The 20,108-nt window shown below is 45.1% G+C and overlaps 2 protein-coding genes across 4 annotated transcripts in view; both read right to left on the reverse strand.

Annotated features, from left to right (window-relative positions):
• The window catches only part of ppp4r3b (protein phosphatase 4, regulatory subunit 3B), a 46,031-nt gene extending 42,698 nt beyond the window's left edge, over positions 1-3,333 (reverse strand). For 2 of the 3 annotated variants that reach the window (XM_078404869.1, XM_078404867.1), the window contains exons 1-3: positions 2,845-3,333; positions 2,452-2,507; positions 2,051-2,149 (exon numbers count right to left, since the gene is read on the reverse strand). In XM_078404869.1, coding sequence (XP_078260995.1) covers positions 2,051-2,149; positions 2,452-2,507; positions 2,845-2,986 — 297 coding nt within the window. In that variant the 5' untranslated portion in view covers positions 2,987-3,333. Of the gene's footprint in view, positions 1-2,050; positions 2,150-2,451; positions 2,508-2,595; positions 2,815-2,844 lie in introns of those variants that run through there. The other variant, XM_078404868.1, reaches the window with a different exon arrangement.
• A 12,171-nt stretch (positions 3,334-15,504) lies between these two features.
• pnpt1 (polyribonucleotide nucleotidyltransferase 1) overlaps positions 15,505-20,108 on the reverse strand; it is a 43,950-nt gene continuing 39,346 nt past the window's right edge. The window contains exons 24-28 of the mRNA XM_078405791.1: positions 19,278-19,384; positions 19,121-19,176; positions 17,818-17,896; positions 17,593-17,640; positions 15,505-15,937 (exon numbers count right to left, since the gene is read on the reverse strand). Coding sequence (XP_078261917.1) covers positions 15,782-15,937; positions 17,593-17,640; positions 17,818-17,896; positions 19,121-19,176; positions 19,278-19,384 — 446 coding nt within the window. The 3' untranslated portion in view covers positions 15,505-15,781. The remainder of the gene's footprint in view (positions 15,938-17,592; positions 17,641-17,817; positions 17,897-19,120; positions 19,177-19,277; positions 19,385-20,108) is intronic.

The following is a 20,108-nucleotide window of genomic DNA, read 5'->3' on the forward strand; positions in this document are numbered from 1 at the left end:
GGAGAGAGAGGGAAAGCAAGGGGTACTTGGAGAAGTCAATGTTCATACCGCTGCAGGTACATAGCTCCTTGAAAGTGGTATTGCAGGTGGAAAGGGTAATCAAAAAGGCTTTCGGCATTATGGCCATCTTCAGTCTTTGAGTATAGAAGTTGGGGGGCAGTCATGTTGCGCTGGTGAGGTTACTTTGAGTATTGTGTTTTGGGCATCATGTTATTGGAAAGATGTTGTCAAGCTGGAAAGGTTGTAAAGATTTATGAGGATGATACCAGGATTCAAGGGTCTGAGCTATAGTGACTCGTTGAGCAGGCTAGGACTATATTCCTTGGAGCGCCGGAGTGATCCCGGGGGGTAATCTTCGAGGTGTACAAAATCACGAGAGGAATAGAACAAGTAGATGCAGTCTCTTGCCCAGAGTAGGGAAATCGTGAACCAGAGGATATCGGTTGAAGGTGCGGGTAGGGGGGGGGAAGAGATTTAATAGGAACCTGATGGGTAACCTTCCTGAAGAAGGGTCTCGACCCGAAACGTCACCCATTCCTTCTCTCCTGAGATGCTGCTTAACCCGCTGAGTTACTCCAGCATTTTGTGTCTACCTGATGGGTAACTTTCTTTTTTACACACAACAGGTACTATCGCAACGTTTAAGAAACATTTAGACGGGTAAGTGGATAGGATAGGTTTAGAGGCATATTGGTTATACGCAGGCAGGTGGGAGTAGTGTAGATGGGACATGTTGGTCGGTGTGGGCAAGTTGGGCCGAAGGGCCTGTTTCCATGCTGTATGACTCTAAGAAATGGTCACTAACAGACGCTTTTGCTCAAGAACATAAACAGATGTTAGAAGCGTAACGTGCTAACTCCTCAGACTGATTCCTTTCAATCCACAAATTGCAGAAGACACTCCTCTCTCCTCAAACTGAAGTGCACTGCACAGCTGTAATGTTTACAAAGAATCATTACAGTACATGGAGATGGAGAGAATGGTACATTGGACATATGAGAAAATTAGATAAAGAACGTGAAAAGGCACAGGCATAGAGAGTACAATAAATGGAATGGATGTGACGGGGCTCCCGAAGCCCAACATAAACTGCAATCCAAGGCTATTATTGGCATCTCTCACCACCACAAAACAACAACATCCGAACCAACAGAGAAACATGTCAGCAATGCAAAAGAGAAACCAAATGAAGGAGAAAATGTGAAATAATTTCAGTGGATCATGTATAGGAAGGAACTGCAGATGCTGGTTTACACCAAAGGTAGACACAAAATGCTGGAGTAACTCAGCAGGACAGGTAGCATCTCTGGAGGGAAGGAATGGGTGGCGTTTCGGGTTGAGGCCCTTCTTCACTGAAGAAGGATCTCCAACCGAAACGTCACCCATTCCTTCTCCCCAGAGATGCTGCCTGTCCCGTTGAGTTATTCCAGCATTTTGTATTTAAGTAGATCATGTTCCCTATTTACCACATGCATCGAGATGCGAGATTAATTTAAGATAACGAAATGTCTTGCTAAAAGTATTATGTCAAATGTGATTACAAAAAGATAATATAAACAATGGTTTTTAATAATAAAGAACAATTAAAGTTTTTGTTTACAGACAATAGGTAATTGAGTGAAATAACAGAGAAAAACAAGCATTTATATGCCAAACTTTCAAGGAATAAATTATATATATAGGACCTATTTTAATTGACCTACTCAAGACATAAGCATCACCGGAAACTCCTAAAGACTATTCTCATAAAGCAGAAGTTCAAAACTAGACTTTCAGTCATGAATAAAAGCTCATAAAGTGTCGGGCAGCATCTCTGGAGAACATGGATAGGTGACATTTTGGGTTGAGACCCTTCTTTTGAATTTTTCAATAATGAATAACTGTAATGATTTTTTAAATACTTTAAAAAAATTATTTCATTGTCCGGACAACCAATATAAAAACAATGTTCAACTATTCCACTTTCACAAAGGTTCAATGGGAAAAATGAAATTAACTAGATGTGATTTTAGATAGTATATTTCAGTTAATTCAGCGGTGCATACCATACCTGACAAATTTTCTCCCAGATTTCATCGCATCCAGTTTTTTCTTGGAAACTGAGTGCCAAGTCGTAATTGTCTGCTTCAGACCAAACAATCAAAGTATCCTGTTTTACAATAAGATAAAGGTCAGACACAATTGTCCACCAAGGAGCATTTTAACTAATTTGTCATGACCAGAGATGTAATTTGGCCACTACCTATTTTTAACACCACTTTAAAAAAAAGCGATTGCACATCCTTGGAACTCATAATTTTACAAAATAAAATCTGTTATGTCTTAAGAATGACATCACACGATTTACAAATTGTAAAGTATTTATTTGCGTATTGCCACTTTTACGAATCGCATCAGGAATACGTGAACGGAGTAAGTTTTTTTAAATGCCACACATTTTTTACAATTTACCTGCTGCTTCTGGTACGCGGTATTTGGATTGATTTTCGATTCTAACAGGAGCGAACCTAAAATGATGGGAGTACAAAGAATGTAAATATTTATCCCCATCCTCTTCACACACACTCTTTTGTAGTAAATATCATTTAAACCTACCTCGCGGCCTCGTCTCCCTTCCCCGCACGTCACATTCGCACACTTTTCCTACAAGATTTGGTTCGTAATTTACCCGGGGGGTCAGTCGCATCTTCGCAGTCACACACGATCAGAGTTTAAGTACGTTTCGGAGCAATGAGGGAGGTTCAGAAAAGAATGCAGATCATTTTTTTTTTAAACAAAGGAAATTTGGCTGCAGAAACAAAGCCTGGGCGAGGAGACAAGGCAGCTGCCCAGGCTTGATCTTACCGTCGGACTCGGCCCGGACCAACAAGGACATTGCACTCAGACGGTCGACATAGGTCGAGGACACATGCCCCGTACCCCGGTCGTCCCATTGCCGCTCTTCGTTCAGCGTGTACACCTTCACCCGTCTCCTCGTATCCGACATGCTTCCTTCCCTCGGCTGCTATATCGCTCCTTGTCCCGTGTGTGTGTGTGGGGTTTTTTTTAACGGGGGGCTAAGATCTTTCTCTTCTTGTTTTTTCACCTCCTTCCTCCCACTCCCACACCCCCCCCCCCACAAAAAAAAAAGAACCGTCACGGCCGTGATCTTCCAGTGGTGGAAAACACCACTACACAGTCGTGCGGCATTGTTTTACAAATAAATATAGGGAGGCGATAGGGAAAGAAGATTCGATTTGATGTAGTTTGTGGAAGCTGGGCAGGTCCGGCCTTCCCCCCTCTCCCTTCAAGCCTGCACAACGGCCGCCATCTTGGAACCCGATCCGGGCGAATTACTCAGCGCACGGGGCTTCCTGCACTACAGCGCAGGGCCCCGGCTCCCAGGCCCAGAGCGGTGACGTCACCGCCGCCTCACCAGGCAGGATTGGAACCCCATTCATTATTTGTGTGTTTAAAGGTCCTGCACGTACAGCTTCCCATTCATGTCATGTGCACACAGGCATTTGCCTCCCACATCAGACTGATTTTTAAACTTTGGACTGTGCAGAAAAATTCCAGTTCTTTGCTCTGGCGTTTTCACACCTGACCTCCACCATATCTCCAGGAGGGCACTGCAGATGCTGGTTTACACTAGCAGTGTAGGAAAGAACTTCAGATGCTGGTGTAAACCGAAGATAGACACAAAATGCTGGAGTAACTCAGCAGCATCTCCGGAGAGAAGGAATGGGTGACGTTTTGAGTCGAGACCCTTCTTCAGACTGGGACCCCAGTTATTTACAATATATATTAACGATTTAGACATGGGAATTACCATCTCCAAGTTTGTGGAGGACACAAAGGTGGGTGGCATTCTGAGCTGCGAGGAGGATGCTATGAGGCTGCAGGGTGACTTGGATAGGTTGGGTGAGTGGGCAGATGAATTGCAGATGCAGTATAATGTGGATAAATGTGAGGTTATCCACTTTGGTGGCAAGAACAGGTAGGCAGATTATTATCTGAATGGTGTCAGATTAGAAAAAGGGGAGGTGCAATTTGACTTGGGTGCGCTTGTCCATCAGTCACTGAAAGTAAGCATGCAGGTATAGCAGGCAATGAAGAAAGCTAATGGCATGTTGGCCTTCATTGCGAGAGGATTTGAGTTTAGGAGCAAGGAGGTCCTACCACTGTTTTACCCTAGTGAGTACCTGGAGTATTGTGCGCAAATCTGGTCTCCTAATTTGAGGAAGGACATTATTGCTATTGAGGGATTGCAGCGTAGATTCAGCAGCTTAATTCCTAGGATGGCGGAACTGACATATGAAAGAATCGGTCGACTGGGCTTGTATTCACTGGAATATAGAAGGATGAGAGGGGATCTTTTAGAAACATATAAAATTCTTAAAGGATTGAACAGGCTAGATGCAGGAAAAATGTTCCTGATGTTGGCGGAGTCCAGAACCAAGGGTCACAGTTCAAGAATAAGGGGTAGGCCATTTAGGACTGAGATGAGGAAAAACTTTTTCACCCAGAGAGTTATGAATCTGTGGAATTCTCTGCCACAGAAGGCAGTGGAGGCCAATTCACTGGATGTTTTCAAGGCAGTTAGATTTAGCTCTTCGTGCTAAAGGAATCAAGGGATATGGGGAAAAAACAGGAACAGGGTACTGATTTTAGATGATCAGCCATGATCATATTGAATAGTGGTGCTAGCTCGAATGGCCTACTCTTGCACCTATTTTTCTATGTTTCTAAGATAGACACAAAATGCTGCAGTAACTCAGCGGGACAGGCAGCATCTCTGGAGAGATGGAATGGGTGACATTTCAGGTCGAGACTCTTCAGATTCGAAAGGTCTCAACCCGAAACATCACCCATTCCTTCTCTCCAAAGATGCTGCCTGTCCTGCTGTTTTACTCCAGCATTTTGTGTCTATCTTCCCTCCATATCTCTGGTCTCCCATTCCCCTGACTATGTCTGAAGAAGAGTCTTGACCTGAAATGTCACCCATTCCTGCTCTCCAGAGATGCTGCCTGTCCCGCTGGGTCACTCTAGCATTTTGTGTCTCTCCATACCTCCGTATCTCGTATCATAAGTCATAAATGATAGGAGCGGAATTAGGCCATTCAGCCCATCAAGTCTACGCCATTGAATCATGGCTGATCTATCTCCCTCCTAACCCCATTCTCCTGCCTTCTCCCCATAACCTCTGACACCTGTACTAATCAAGAATCTATCTATCTTTACCTTAAAAATATCCACTGACTTGGCCTCCACAGCCTTCTGTGGCAAATAATTCCACAGATTCAACACCCTCTGACTAAAGAAATTTCTCCTCATCTCCTTCCTAAAAGAACCTTCTTTCACTCTGAGGCTATGTCCTCCAGTCCTAGACTCTCCCACTAGTGGAAACTTCTCTCCATATCCACTCTATCCAAGCCTTTCACTATTCTGTATGTTTCAGGGGTCCCCCCTCATTTTTCTAAACTCCAGTGAGTACAAGCCCAGTGCCGACAAACGCTCATCATAGGTTAACCCACTCATTCCTGGGATCATTCTTGTAAACCTCCTCTGGACCCTCTCCAGAGCCAGCACATCCTTCCTCAGATATAGTGCCCAAAATTGCTCACAATATTCCAAATGTACCAGCTCCTTATAGAACCTCAGCATTACATTCCTGTTTTTGTATACAAGCCTTCTTGAAATAAATGCTAGCATTGAGTTTGCTTTCTTTACTACCAATTCGACTTGCAGATTAACTTTTTGGGAATCCTACATCAGCAATCCCCAGTCCCTTTGACCTCCGATTCTGGATTCTCTCCCCATTTAGAAAATAGTCGCCGTCTTTATTCCTACTACCAATATACATGACTCCAAACTTTGCTGTACTATATTCTATCTGCCACTTCTCTGTCCACTCTCCCAACCTGTCCACGTCCTTCAGCACAGTCCCTGCTTTCTCTACACTACCTGCTCTTCCACCTATTTTTGTATCATCCGCAAACTTTGCCACAAAGCCTTCAATCCCCTCGTCCAAATCATTAATATACAACATGAAGAGCAGCGGCCCCAGCACCGACCTCTGCAGAACTCCGCTAGTCACTGGCAGCCAACCAGAAAAAGCCCCCTTTATCGCTACTCTTTGTCTTCTGCCATCCAGCCAACCTGCTATCCATGCTAGTATCTGCCCTTTGATACCGTGGGCTCTCATCTTCCTTAGCAGCCTTACGTGTGGCACTTTATCAAAGGCTTTCTGAAAATCTAAGTAAACATCTACTGACTCTCCTTTGTCTGTCCTGCTATTTACTTCTTCAAAGAATTCCAGCAAATTTGTCAAGCAACACCTCCCCTTCACAAAGCCATGCTGACTTCGGCCTATTTTATCGTGAACTTCGAAGTACTCCGCAACCTCATCCTTTATAATGGACTAAAATCTTACCAACCACCGAAGTCAGGCTAACCGGCCTATAGTTCCCACTATTCTGCTTTGCTCCCTTTTTGTGCAGTGGGGCAATATTAGCAATTTTCCAATCATCTGGGACCTCTCCTGTCTCTGGTGATTTTTGAAATATCACGTCAATGCCTCCACAATCTCTAAAGCCACCTCTTTCAGAACACTAGGGTGCAGTCCATTCGGTCCAGGAGACTTATCCACATTGCTTCAGCCCTTTGTTTCCCAAGCACCTGCTCTCTGGTAATAGCCACTCCACTATCTTCCAATCCCTGACTCTCTTGAATCAGGCACGTTGCTGGTGTCTTCCACTGTGAAGAATGGTGCAAAAAAAGTTATTCAACTCCTCTGCCATTTCTTTATTCCCCATTATCACTTCTCCTGCATCATTCTCCAGCGGTCCAACTTCCATTCTTGCCCCTTTCTTACTCTTTATATAACTGAAAACGCTTGCTATCCTCTTTTATATTATTGGCGAACTTACCTTCGTAGTTCATCTTTTCTCCCCATATTGCCATTTTAGTTACCTTCTGTTGATCCTTAAAACCTCACCAATCCTTTGGCTTCCCATTCATCTTTGCTTTTATACGCTTTCTCTTATAGTTTTAGACTGTCCTTGACCTCCCTTGTCAGCCACGGTCACCTTTTTCTCCCCCTAGAATCTTTCTTCCTCTTTGGAATGAGAAGATCCTGCTTTTTCTGGATTATTCGCAGAAATTCCTGCCACCCTCAATCTCCCATGACTCTGAAGAAGGGTCTCAACCCGAAATGTTATCCATTCCTTCTCTCCAGAGATACTGCCTATCCGACTGAGTTACTCCAGCATTTTGTGTCTATCTCCAGTTCCCTCGAATAGCCTATGTCTGAGCTAAGCATCTTTATGACTTTATGTAAATTCCAGAAGGCACTTCAGTCAAAAACTGGGTGCTGGGGGGGGGGGGGGGGGGGGTGGGGGGGGGGGGCGGGGGATGGGGGGGTCACTTAGAGTGTTAGGAATGGCAGATGCTGCCTGAATCCTGCAGGACAATGCTACTCACATATTCAAAGACATTCTTCTTGTCCTAAAGTTGAGACCAAAACAAAGTGTGATAATCTAGTGGTGGCCGAACAAGCTTTGTTTAAAAAAGATTCAACATAGCAAAGGTAGACACAAAATGCTGGAGGAACTCAGCGGGTCAGGCAGCATCTCAGGAGAGGAGGAATGGGTGACGTTGCAGGTCGAGACTCTTCTTCAGACTGAAGTCAGGGGAGGAGCCGGGACAAAGATAGGATGTAGTCGGAGACAGGAAGAATAGTATGAAAACTGGGAAGGGGGAGGGGATGGAGAGGGGAAGCAGGGACTACCTGAAGTGGGAGAAGTCAATGTTCATACCGCTGGGGTGTAAACTGCCCAAGTGAAATATGAGATGCTGTTCCTCCAATTTACACTGGGCCTCACTCTGACAATGGAAGAGGCCCAGGACTGAAAGGTCAGGTTGGAACCAAAATCCACAAACAGAACTGTCCTGGCAGACCCATTGTTTCTGCCTGTTCATGTCCCACCAAATTAATTTCCACCTACCTCGACTTCATCCTATCACCCCTGGTCCGAACCCTCCCTACCTATGTCCAAGACACCTCACATGCTCTCCGCCTCCTCAATAACTTCCGTTTTCCAGGCCCCCACTCCCTCATCTTTACTATGGATGTCCAGTCACTACATCTCCATCCCCCACCCAGAGGGTCAAAGCCCTCGACCGCAGAGCCAGCCATCTACCAATACTCTCCTCCGGCTAGCAGAGCTGGTCCTTACCCTCAACAACTTCTCCTTTGACTCCTCCCACTTCCTCCAAATCTAAGGCATAGCTATGGGCACTCGCATGGGCCCTAGCTATGCCTGCCTCTTTGTAGGGTAGTCAAACAATCCCTGTTCCAGGCATACACTGGCCCTATCCCCGAACTCTACCTCCGCTACAATGACGACTGCATTGGTGCTACCTCTTGTACCCATGCACAACTCACTGACTTCATCAATTTCACCACTAATTTCCATCCTGCTCTTAAATATACTCGGACCATCTCCAACATCTCCTTACCATTTCTGGATCTCACCATCTCCATCACAGGAGACAGACGAATGACCAACATCTACTACAAACTCACTGACTCCCATAGCTATCTTGACTACACTTCTTCCCACCCTGTTTACAGTAAAACTCTGTCCCCTACTCCCAATTCCTCCGTCTACACCACATCTGCGCCCAGGATGAGGTGTTCCATATTAGGGCATCGGAGATGTCCTCATTCTTTAAAAAACGGGGGTTCCGATCTTCCATTATAGATGAGGCTCTCACTAAGGTCTCCTCAATTCCCGCAGCTCCGCTCTTGCTCCCCCTCCCTCTATTCGTAACAAGGACAGAATCCCCCTTGTTCTCACCTTCCACCCCATCAGCCGTCGCATACAAATTATCCTCCAATATTTCCGCCACCTCCAACGGGATCCCGCCACTGGCCACATCTTCCCATCTCCACCCATTTCTGCTTTCCGCAGAGACCGTTCCCTCCGAAACTGCCTGGTCCACTCGGCCCTTCCCACCCAACAACCCCCCCCCCCCCCCCTCAGGCACTTTCCCCTGCAACTACAGGAGATGCAACACCTGTCCCCTTACCTCCCCCCTCGACTCCATCCAAGGACCCAAACAGTCTTTCCAAGTGAGACAGAGGTTCACCTGCATGTCCTCCAACCTCATCTATTATATCCGTTGTTCCAGTTGTCAACTTTTCTACATCGGCGAGACCAAGCGCAGGCTCGGCGATCATTTCACTGAACATCTCCGCTCAGTCCGTCTCAACCAACCTGATCTCCAGGTGGCTCAGCACTTCAACTCTCCCTCCCATTCCCAATCTGACCTTTCTGTCCTGGGCCTCCTTCATTGTCAGAGGGAGGCCCAGCACAAATTGGAGGAACAGCACCTCATATTTCGCTTGGGCAGTTTACAGTTTACACCCCAGCGGTATGAACATTGACCTCCCACTTCAGGTAGTCCCTGCTTCCCCTCTCCATCCCCTACCCCTTCCCAGTTCTCCTACTAGTCTTCCTGTCTCCTACTTCATCCTATCTTTGTCCCGCCCCTCCCCTGACATCAGTCTGAAGAAGGGTCTCAATCCGAAACGTCACCCATTCCTTCTCTCCTGAGATGCTGCCTGACCCGCTGAGTTACTCCAGCATTTTGTGTCTACCTCTGATTTAAACCAGCATCTGCAGTTTTTTTCCTATTCAACATAGCAAGTTGTGCTCACTTATGAATACAGTAAATTCATATGCGTTACTTTTTTTAAATCAAAAATTCTTTATTCAAGAAATAATTATATACAAAATATGTTCCTTCCAAAACTACATCTGACATTCCCAGAGGCTATACATACATTCAATACAGGTATTCAATACACCAATTAAACAGAATTACCCACCACCCTTGCCACTCATGTGGCTGACTGGCGTGGAATCCCTTCCCTTATTTTGAGGGGTGTCTCCACCACACCCTGCCCCCCATGTCCAGCAGCAGAAGGATCCTAGACTGTGCTCCTCCCCAACAGAGCCTTTGCGTTGTCTGCACCAAGCTTCAGTACCTCCCTCAGCACGTACTTCTGCAATCTGCAGTGCGCCAGTCGGCAACATTCCCCGACGGATATCTCGCCCCGCTGGGAGTTCCACAAAGCTCGGGCAGACCAAAGAGCATCAGTTGATGACCTTCCAGCAGCACTCGATGTCAGTCTCTGAATGCGTCCCTGGGAACAGTCCGTAAATCACAGGGTCTTCTGTGATGGAGCTGTTTGGAAATAAACGTGACAGGGACCCTTGCAAACCTCTCCAGACTCTCTTTGCAAATCCACACTCTGCGAAGAGGTGGGCAACCGTCTCCTCTCCATAACAGCCGTCCCGAGGGCAGCATGCGCTGGTGGTGAGGTTCCGGAGGTGCAGGAAGGATCTGACTGGGAGGGCTCCCCTCACCGACAGCCAAGCCAGGTCTTGGTGCTTGTTGGCGAGTTCTGGCAATGAGGCATTTCGCCAGACAAACTGGGCAGTCTGCTCTGGGAACCACGCCACAGGATCCATGGAGTCATTTCCCTGCAGTGCCTGCAGGACGTTCCGTGCTGACCACTGCCCAATGGACTTGTGGTTAAAGGTGTTGGTCCGGAAGAACCTTTCCACGAACGACAGAATGTGCAGCAATGTCCAGCTGACTGGCACATTGCATGGCATCTGTGCCAGGCCCATCCTTCGCGACACCGGGGACAGGTAGAACCTCAGCAGGTAGTGACACTTGGTGCCCACGTGCCTTGAGTCTACGCTCCGCCTGATGCAACCACACATGAAGGTGGCCATCAGGATGAGGGCGACGTTGGCCATGCTTTTACCCCCGTTGTCTGCCGACTTGTGCATTGTGGCCTGTCGCACCCCGTCCATCCTCGATACTCGGATGAAGCGGAAGACAGCCCGGGTGATCCCTGTGGCATCCCTGAGGCATAGGAGGGAGGGACAGGCCACACTTGCGCCAAGTACAGCAGCACTGGGAGCACCTCACACCTGATGACCAGATTTCTCCCCGTGATGGAGAGGGAGCGCTGCTTCCACAGCTCCAGCTTCTTCCCCACCTTGGCTATCCACTCCAGCCAATTCTTGTCACATGCCTCACCCACCCCAAACGAGATCCCCAGCACCTTCAAGAAGTCAGGCTTGATGGTGAAGGGGATGGAAGATCGGTCGGGCCAGTGGCCAAAGAGCATGGCCTCGCTCTTCTGCGGTTTACCCTGGCTCCTGTGGCCGACTCAAACTGGTCGTAGACGCTAATTAATCTGCGGACCGACTCTGGATCCGAGCAGAGGACGGCGACATCATCCATGTACAGGGAGGTTTTGACCTGAATGCCCCCACTGCCTGGCAATGTCATTCCTCTTGTGCTCGCGTCCTTCCTGATGGACTCGGCAAAGGGTTCAATACAACAGACGAACAAGACTGGGGAGAGAGGGCAACTCTGCCTGACTCCAGACCTGACGGGGAAGCTGTCTGATTCCCACCCATTGATTTGGACTGCACTACAGATGTCGCTGTTGAGCAGTTGGATCCAATTCCTGATTCCCTCCCCAAAGCCCATTTTGGACAGCACATCCCTCATGTATGTATGCGATATCCTGTCAAAGGCCTTGTCCTGGTCCAAGCTGACCAGGCAAGCATCCACCCGTCTGTCCTGCACGTAGGCAATGGTACCTCCCATCAGCGCCTGGCTGTCTGAGATTTTCCTGCCAGGTACAGCACAGGTTTGGTCCGGTGGGTCACCTGTCCCAGAGCAGACTTGACCCGGTTGGTGATAGCCTTAGACCGGATCTCTAAGTTCATCCCTCATATCCACCCTTCTCGACTGCAGAAGGAGCAGTTGCTGCAAATCTCTCTTATCTGTCTTGTTCTCTGAACCCCTTTGGAGATGGAAAACGTCTTGATGTTCCCCTTGGTTGCTTCCCACCAGAGTGTCAGGGAGTCAAAGAGGGCTTCACAGTTCTCCAACATGCATAGTCCCTCTTTAGCTCTGGGGTGTTCTCTGGGGTCAACAGCTCCACATTTAACTTCCACGTCCCTCTGCCTGCTTCCCGGCCCTCCTGAAGCCTGACGGGGGCAGTGGTCAGAGAAGAACACTGGCGTGAGGTCGGTGTGTCTGACCGTGAAGGCCTTCGACGTGAAGAGGAAGTCTATCTGGGACCGGGCTGAACCGTCCTGTCTCCCTCAGGGAGGATGGTGTTCTCTGGCATAGCTGGGGTTGTTGGAGGGGCCCTCCTTGTTCCAGCCTCTTCTGGGCGCACTGCCCCCTCCGTCTCCTGTAGCTGGGGTACAGTGTTGGGTTCACTGCTCCCGGTCTCCCGGAGCTGGGGCCCATTTGTCGCTGCATTGCTCCCGGTCGCCTGGAGCTGGGGGACAACAGGCGAGTCTTTTCCCTTTCTGGTCTCCTCCCCCGTTTTCTTCCTCTGTTTCCGTCGTCGGGTCCTCGATGTCGCCTCATCAACGAGGAGAGGTTGCTGGCGTCGGTCTTGGAGTGGACCCTTTTCTTGGGCTTGCCCGTTCCCTCCGGCCTTGGCTCATTGGACAGAGCCTTCTGGGGTTTCCTCCTTTTCACTGCCTTCCATTCCTCCTCCTGTTCCCCCTCTTCCATCGACTCTTTCTCCTGGAGAGGGGGCTGGGGTCTCTGTCCGGCGGTTGGGGGCTCGAGGTGGTCGGGCTGTCGTCACTCCTGTTCTCCGTTTCTGTTGGGGTCTTGGCAGTGGTGTCTCGACCACCCTGGGGGGTGATGGCAGCAGCCCCTCTTGTCGCCTGTGCGTAGGAGCAGGCTCTTTTAGGACAGGCCCTGTAGAGGTGGCCTGCCTCCCTGCAGGTTGCGGTTCTTGCTCTCCTTACAGTCCTTCGTCTCGTGGCCTTCCACCTTGCAGTTCTTGCAGACAACTGCCTTGCATTCGGCCCCCACGTGCCCAGGTTTGTTGCATTTCCTGCATACCCCATGCAGGACATGTAGCCTCGGTTTCCTCCGATAGCGAACACCAAGGGAAGGTGGATGATGGCTCCCTTCCCGTCTACCCTCAGCTTCAACTTCACTTGCCGCTTGTCCGTCCAGATCCCGAACAAGTCCTTCACGTCCACGCAATTCCCTGCCCCTCCGACATAACGAGCAAGGAAGGTGAGGACATCCATGACGGGCACATGCGGGTTGGACATATACACCGTGATCATCTGTTCCTTCTGGGTGGGGAGGATGAAGAGCGGCTGAACCTTCAGCAGCGACAGCAAAGCTTTGTTCCCTTTCTCCCGTTAGTCTTGCAGCATCTTCTGCCATCCCGCTGGGTACTTGAAGGTAACATCAAAGTAACCGTTACCCGGGAAGTCCTGGAAACAATAAATCTCCTCGGCCTTGAACTTGCAGGCCTCCAGCAGGACCTTCTTGGTGAAGAGGTCCCGTGAGAAAGGAGTCCCCTCACTGAGGTCCTTCACCGACACTCACAGGATATTGCAGATACCCTGTCCTACCGCACCACTTGCTGCCGCCATCCCGCCTGGATAAGGGTGTTAGGTTGGTTACCCAACCAGCATGGATCCACCCCTAAGCCAGACTCCTGGTCACTGACGTGACCTCCGATTCAATCCGTCCTTGATCCACGATCCTCGTCCGCGATCCTTGTCCACAACTCCACAAAGCTCAGATACAGATACTGCTCTGATAGGAACAGATACTTTGTATCCGATAAGAACAGGTTGCTCTTTCTACACTTGATCTCAGCCAAAAGGCCGAGAAGCGTTACTTGCTACTCTCTCAAAGGTTCTGTCACTTAAGGATTTATCAACATACAGTAAACATGCAGGACTCCATGTTCTTGCAGACCCTTCTGAACCATTTAGTCGACAATGTCTCTTTTTCTTTCTACCCATGTACCACTTCACACACCTCTGTATTTAATTTCACTTACCACTTTTCTGCCCACTCAATCAAACTGTCTTTTTTAAGTCTATTATGATGAATGAGGAACATAATATTTCCAAGCTTTGCATCTGCAAATTTGGGGATTTTACCCTACAAGTCTTAAATTTGTATCAGATGATGCAGTGTGCCAAGCAATGCCCTTGGGAAACAGCCCTGTCCAACTGCCAGTCCAAATAATGTTTTAACCACTACTCAATTTCCAAACTGTGCTGTCCCTATTTAGATAGGTCTCAAATGTTATTAATCAGCTTTTTGTGTCCAAATTAACAAATGTCATATTCATGGAGTATGGAAACAGACCCTTCGGCCATTCTCATCCTTGTCGACTGAAATGCCCTAACCAAGCTCCTCCCATTTGCCCTGGCCCAAGTTTCTCTAAACCTTTCCTAATCATGGAAATACCTGTCCAAATGTCTTTTAAATGTTATTGCACCTGCCTCAACTTCTTTCTCTGGCAACTAATTCTAGATATCTACTATCCGACTACTTGTTGTTATAAAAAATGAATCACCAAAGTCAGAAAATTCAGACTGCTTCCACTGTATTCCTTCCATCAACTTTATCTGTCACTTCATCAAAAAAATTAATTGTGTTAGTCAAACATTAGCACATCCATGCAGGGTTTCCATTATTAATTCCAACTTCTCGTGGTGCCTTTTAATTATTTTCTCTTGTTCATCGTTTCCGAAACCTTTGCCAGAATTGAGGCCAAGTTCCCTGGCTGGAAATTGCATCTAATGTCCTTACATTCATTTTGTCAGTTTTCAGGCATTTCTCTCGTTTCCTTGGAGGATCAAAAAATATTTGCAAGCCTTTTGCACCTCTCGCACTCCTCTTCCACCCATCGCACAATAAACCCAGGCTACGTCTAGTCTGGACCGATGACTTTTAAGCATAAGCATAACTAGCCTATCCAGTACCTCCTCCTCAATTTTTACCCCATCCTTCAGCAACCCCCCAATTGACTCCATCTACACTTCATGTTGCCTAAGAAAAGCAACCAAGGTTATCAAAGACTACTTAAAACCCTGGTTATTCTCACTTCCCACTTCTTCTATCTGACAGAAGATATAAAAGCTTCAAAGGGCATGCCACCAGAATCAGGAACAGAGTTTTCCCCACTGTTATCAGACTATTGAATGGACTTCTCATAAGCTAAGGATATAGTCCCGATCTCACACTTACTTCACTGCACATTTTCTTTTTTAATCTGCACTTTCTCTGCAGGTGCAATACCATGGCACTATATTCTATAATGCATCCCTGTTATGCTTTAAAAGTGATAATGCTCTACATGTGAAAAATAGTTTATTTTTTCCTAGTCATATCCAGACAATTTTTGGATGTCCCTAAAACATTTTATCCGATTTCCAACATCCATTCTCCATCTGAAATTCAATTATACCATTCCCTGCAACTTTACTTGACTTAAAGCCATTTCCAAAATTAATATTTGTATTTATATCCAGCTACCTTATTTGGATTTTAGCTGGTAGATTAAAACTGCCTGGCAAAAAAATCCAGCTATCAGTTGAAATTTAAAAAAAACAAATGACAAAAAAAATATTTTTGCTTCATCTTAATCTTTTTATTTCCTTGGTATTTTGGCAATGAGCACAATAAACCCAATCAAACTTTCCCATATCAGTATTTTATTACATAAAAACATGATACCTAAATTTCTCAAGAACAAAATCATTTAAGGAAATGTAAATAAAGGTTGAGCAAGCAAATGTAGAAAATATACATATTTTACAATTATTTTCATATTTTAAAAGAAATGCCTGTTGAGATTAAAGATTTTTTTGTTAGATGATTTAAAGTTTTACCGTGAGCTTAGACAATTTGCATGTGGTTACGAGGAGGCACTGGATGATGCAGAATCTCTTTCCCCTACTACAATGCTGTTTTTGTCACTCAGGTTTTTAACTACTGTTGTAACTGGAGATTGTAAGACTTTGCGGGAGAGTCTCATTCTTCCATCTGTTGGGTCACGGCCAAAATATTTCACCTGTTTTAAAAAGGAAATATTTTATTCCATTAATTTTAACCTAGATTTTATATTGTGATCAGTCAAGACTTGCACAGATAACAATTACATTTTGCACATTTAGTTGAAACTTTATGGTTCCTTTGCTCCTTATTGAAAGCGTTATCATGTGGGATCATTAACTCAGTAATAACAATCTGCTTGTAATTAGCAAACTTGAGGTTGTTTTCTCCCCTGAAAAGAATCTGTTTTTTTGTGGGATAACGGAGTTAATATTTTTTCTCAATTTGTTTCAATGAAAGATCACTTACTTGGACTTCATTCAACCCTGTACTGCCACTGTAGAGCAATTGTAGTAGAGTGCTGTTCCAGTCATCTGATATCTCAGCTAAAAGGCTGTTTTGAATTATAAGGCGAAAAAGAACCTGATGCTCTGCCTAGAATATAACATTCAGGCCCATACTGGCGCCTGGAAGCTTCTTTGAGGTATAGTAATTTATTGTGCCACTTTTGTGCGAGACACAACACAAATACATCTATTTCTATTCCAATTCATAAGTCATTCCTGCTCTTCAATGCCAATCTTAAATTGCATTAGTGCCTCCCTTATAGCAGTGTTCCCGTGTTGCACGTTTGAGGAAACCAGACACCGGGGAAAAACCCAAGACCACCATCGCCACCGTGTGGTCAAGACTGGACTGCCAGGAAGAAGCCCAAGACAGCCAACGCCTCTACTGAGGCGATGTAGCTGGGGCAAGTCTGAGACGCCAGTGCCTCTTGCTGCCAATGGATAACGAAGGACTGCGCCCGCACACAGAGACAAAAACAGCCGCCTAGATAATCCAGAGACTGCCAGTGTCACCTCTTCGAGCCCAAAGCTGAGCCACTAAGATAAACACAAGATCAACAGTGCCCCCCCCCCCTCGAGGCAAAGGTGAATTGCAGGAAAAAGTCTGAGATTGGCAAGCCCCCTCCTTCCAAGACCAGGACTGAGCTGCCAAGACAACCCCAAGATCATCATTACCACCACACATGCACCCTGAAGGCAAGGGAGAGTGCCTCATGCAGTGTTAGACTTTCTTATCACTGTAAATAAAATATAGGCAAATTAACTCTACTGTAAGTGTCGGTGTGGTCTGTGTCGCACCGAGTGTCATCCCTGATGCCACAACCTATAATACTTCTTACTATTTCCCATCTACTATTCTGGGTCCTGTATCAGTATTTCTCTGTCAGCTTTTAATACAAGACTGAACCACATAAAAAGCTGTTTGGCCTCATTCCTATCATACAATTTTTTGATATGTCTGAAATATTTGTTTTATCCATCTGTCTGCCACCTCCCTCACAACAATGTTGTATTACCAGCAACGTGATTACTATGATAGTTTTAAAACTGCTTAATGTCCAATATCACTCCATTTCCACTTTCCTCATCATTCCCATCTTATTCTGACTCCTCAGATCCATTTTGTTGCCGATTATCTCCAACATTACACAGGACTATGGAAAATAAATATTAACCATATAATAAAATATTTCAATAGTTAATGTATATTATGGTACGTTTGGAATACAAAGGACTGGTAAGCAAGAATAATCTGTGACAAATTATCGATCAATTATCCCAAATTGCACAAATGTTCTCAATGAGAAGCTTCTACAAAACAAAATACCTTAATCTGTTGTCCAACTTCCAAACCAATTGCAGTTGGATGCTTTATCTAGAAATTGAAAAACAAAATTTTACTTTACCATTGAGTGGCTGTTATAACTGATGCCTTTATAACTACAACAAATTAATAAAATTCATGGACTGCTACATATTTTATGAGTTTGTACACAAGTTCCACTTTACAAAAGCTGATTAAATGTATTATATTTAGATACAACGTTCTTACCTTTCTGAGGTCAAGTTGTGAATTGTGTAATAATACTGGAGTCATATTGGAATATAGCTTTACCATAACTCCAATGTCCCTGTATAAGTAAAAAAAAAATGGAAACTGTTACATCAAGAATGGAACCTGCTATTATGTACTGAGATGAAAATAATTTGAGCAGATTCAAAGTAGAATTTAAGTGAAGACTTACAGGACAGATTGTTAGCAATTTGATAATTATATCAAACTGCTACTTCAATAAAGAAAAAAAAAAAAGGTGTAGCCTTCTGAGGGTGCAGATTATATTGCTCAGATGGAATCTAATTTCAGATCTGGCTTCACAACAATTAAACACTGAACCTGCAGCAGAAGGATTGAACAATTTGAAATGTTTATGGTAAATCTCTGACAATCCAGCACTCTCAGGGCTTTGGTGATGTTGGACAGACAGATTTTTTTTTCTGAACTATTGAATGCTATTCCTCTTAATATCCCACCAAGGTTTTGAATTCACTTTTTTAGATGTTATGCACTTTTATAATAAATATCCTCATGAACATATCCACATGTTTCGAGGAAGCCCAGGAACCATGGGCCTGCTGAATTTCAAGGGATTTACCAAAACATCACCTATCATCCAGATACTGAACAATCAAGGTTTCTGAATGGTTGTAAACCAGAGCAAAAAAGAGACTACAGACTTTGGTTATTGAGTAGAACTACTACTCGTGGAAGAAAAACTGTTTTTATATCTGGCTGTGGCTGCTTTGACAGTCCGGAGTCGCCTTCCAGAGGGAAGTGCTTCAAAGATTTCATATCATATCATATCATATATCATATCATATATATACAGCCGGAAACAGGCCTTTTCGGCCCTCCAAGTCCTTGCCGCCCAGTGATCCCCGTACATTAACACTATCCTACACCCACTAGGGACAATTTTTACATTTACCCAGCCAATTAACCTACATACCTGTACGTCTTTGGAGTGTGGGAGGAAACCGAAGATCTCGGAGAAAACCCACGCAGGTCACGGGGAGAACGTACAAACTCCTTACAGTGCAGCACCCGTAGTCAGGATCGAACCCGAGTCTCCGGCGCTGCATTCGCTGTAAAGCAGCAACTCTACCGCTGCGCTACCGTGCCGCCATGGTGTTGATAATCATTAATCTTAAACTTATATCATTTGGGGCTACAAACTAGATATTTTATATTTCCTGTTAACTTCATTTGAAACAAAATACAAAATTATAGGTTATGTTCAGCACTTATAACCTCTGCTTATGTAGTATAAGGCTAGATTTCCACCTTATAGATTTACCGTATTTCAATTATGGTGGCAGTATAAACTGCTCCAAACTCTAGTTGCTGTTCTTGCTGTGGAATAAAGTAACAAAAAAAAAATCACAATTTGTTTTAATACAGCATGAAGTAGGCAAAAAAAATAGTCTAACATGTAACTTTATGTTTGTACTTACATCATCCTTGCAGAGTTCATTAATTAATTCACTCGCTTCATGCATCGCATTTAAAGTTGGTGCAAACACTGAAAAGGTCTCGTCATCAATCTGAGATACTGTAACACCTTTGGGATAATTTTTTTAAAAAATTACTAAAAAAGTAATGGCAACCAAAATTAATCCAAAATTTGGAAATTATTATAGTTTGTTACGATGGAATTGCTGAGTAGCAAACACAATGATACAATGATACTACCAACTATGATCATTAGTCCATCTGGAGCTTTTCTTCCACAGAAACAAAACATTTCCAGTGTCATATAACAAGGTGTCAGATCCATGATTGACTATTCAGTCCACAGAAAACCTCTTTAATCCTTTGTTTCTGCCAATTGGATGTGATGCTGGTGATTGAAAGTAAATCCCCAAAAAACAAACCTAACCCCTAGTCTGATAAAGGGTCCCAACTTGAAACATCATCTGTTCATACCCTCCAAAGATGCTGCCTGATCCGCCGAGTTGTTCCAGCACTTTGTTTTTTTGATGAAGATTGCAGCATCTGCAGTTTCTTGCATTTCACCAAAGAATTATCTCTAAGCTACTTTTCTATTTGCCCTTTCCATTTGGTGTCCATTTCCCTTTGGTGAAAAGTGTGTAATTGTAAAGTCAGCTGCCATGTTAATGCTGCTAATATTCATCTCCAACTAGTTATCATCTCTTTTCACCTCTGCAATCCAATTGAATTTGTCAATTTATCCATCCCAATATAATACAATTAAAATAGCAATCATGGGAGCAACCCGAAACTTGCTCCTTTCCTTGGCTAATGGCCAATATGAACAATACTTT

This window comes from Rhinoraja longicauda, chromosome 9 (genome assembly GCF_053455715.1).
Source record: "Rhinoraja longicauda isolate Sanriku21f chromosome 9, sRhiLon1.1, whole genome shotgun sequence".
Taxonomy (NCBI): Eukaryota; Metazoa; Chordata; class Chondrichthyes; order Rajiformes; family Arhynchobatidae; genus Rhinoraja; species Rhinoraja longicauda.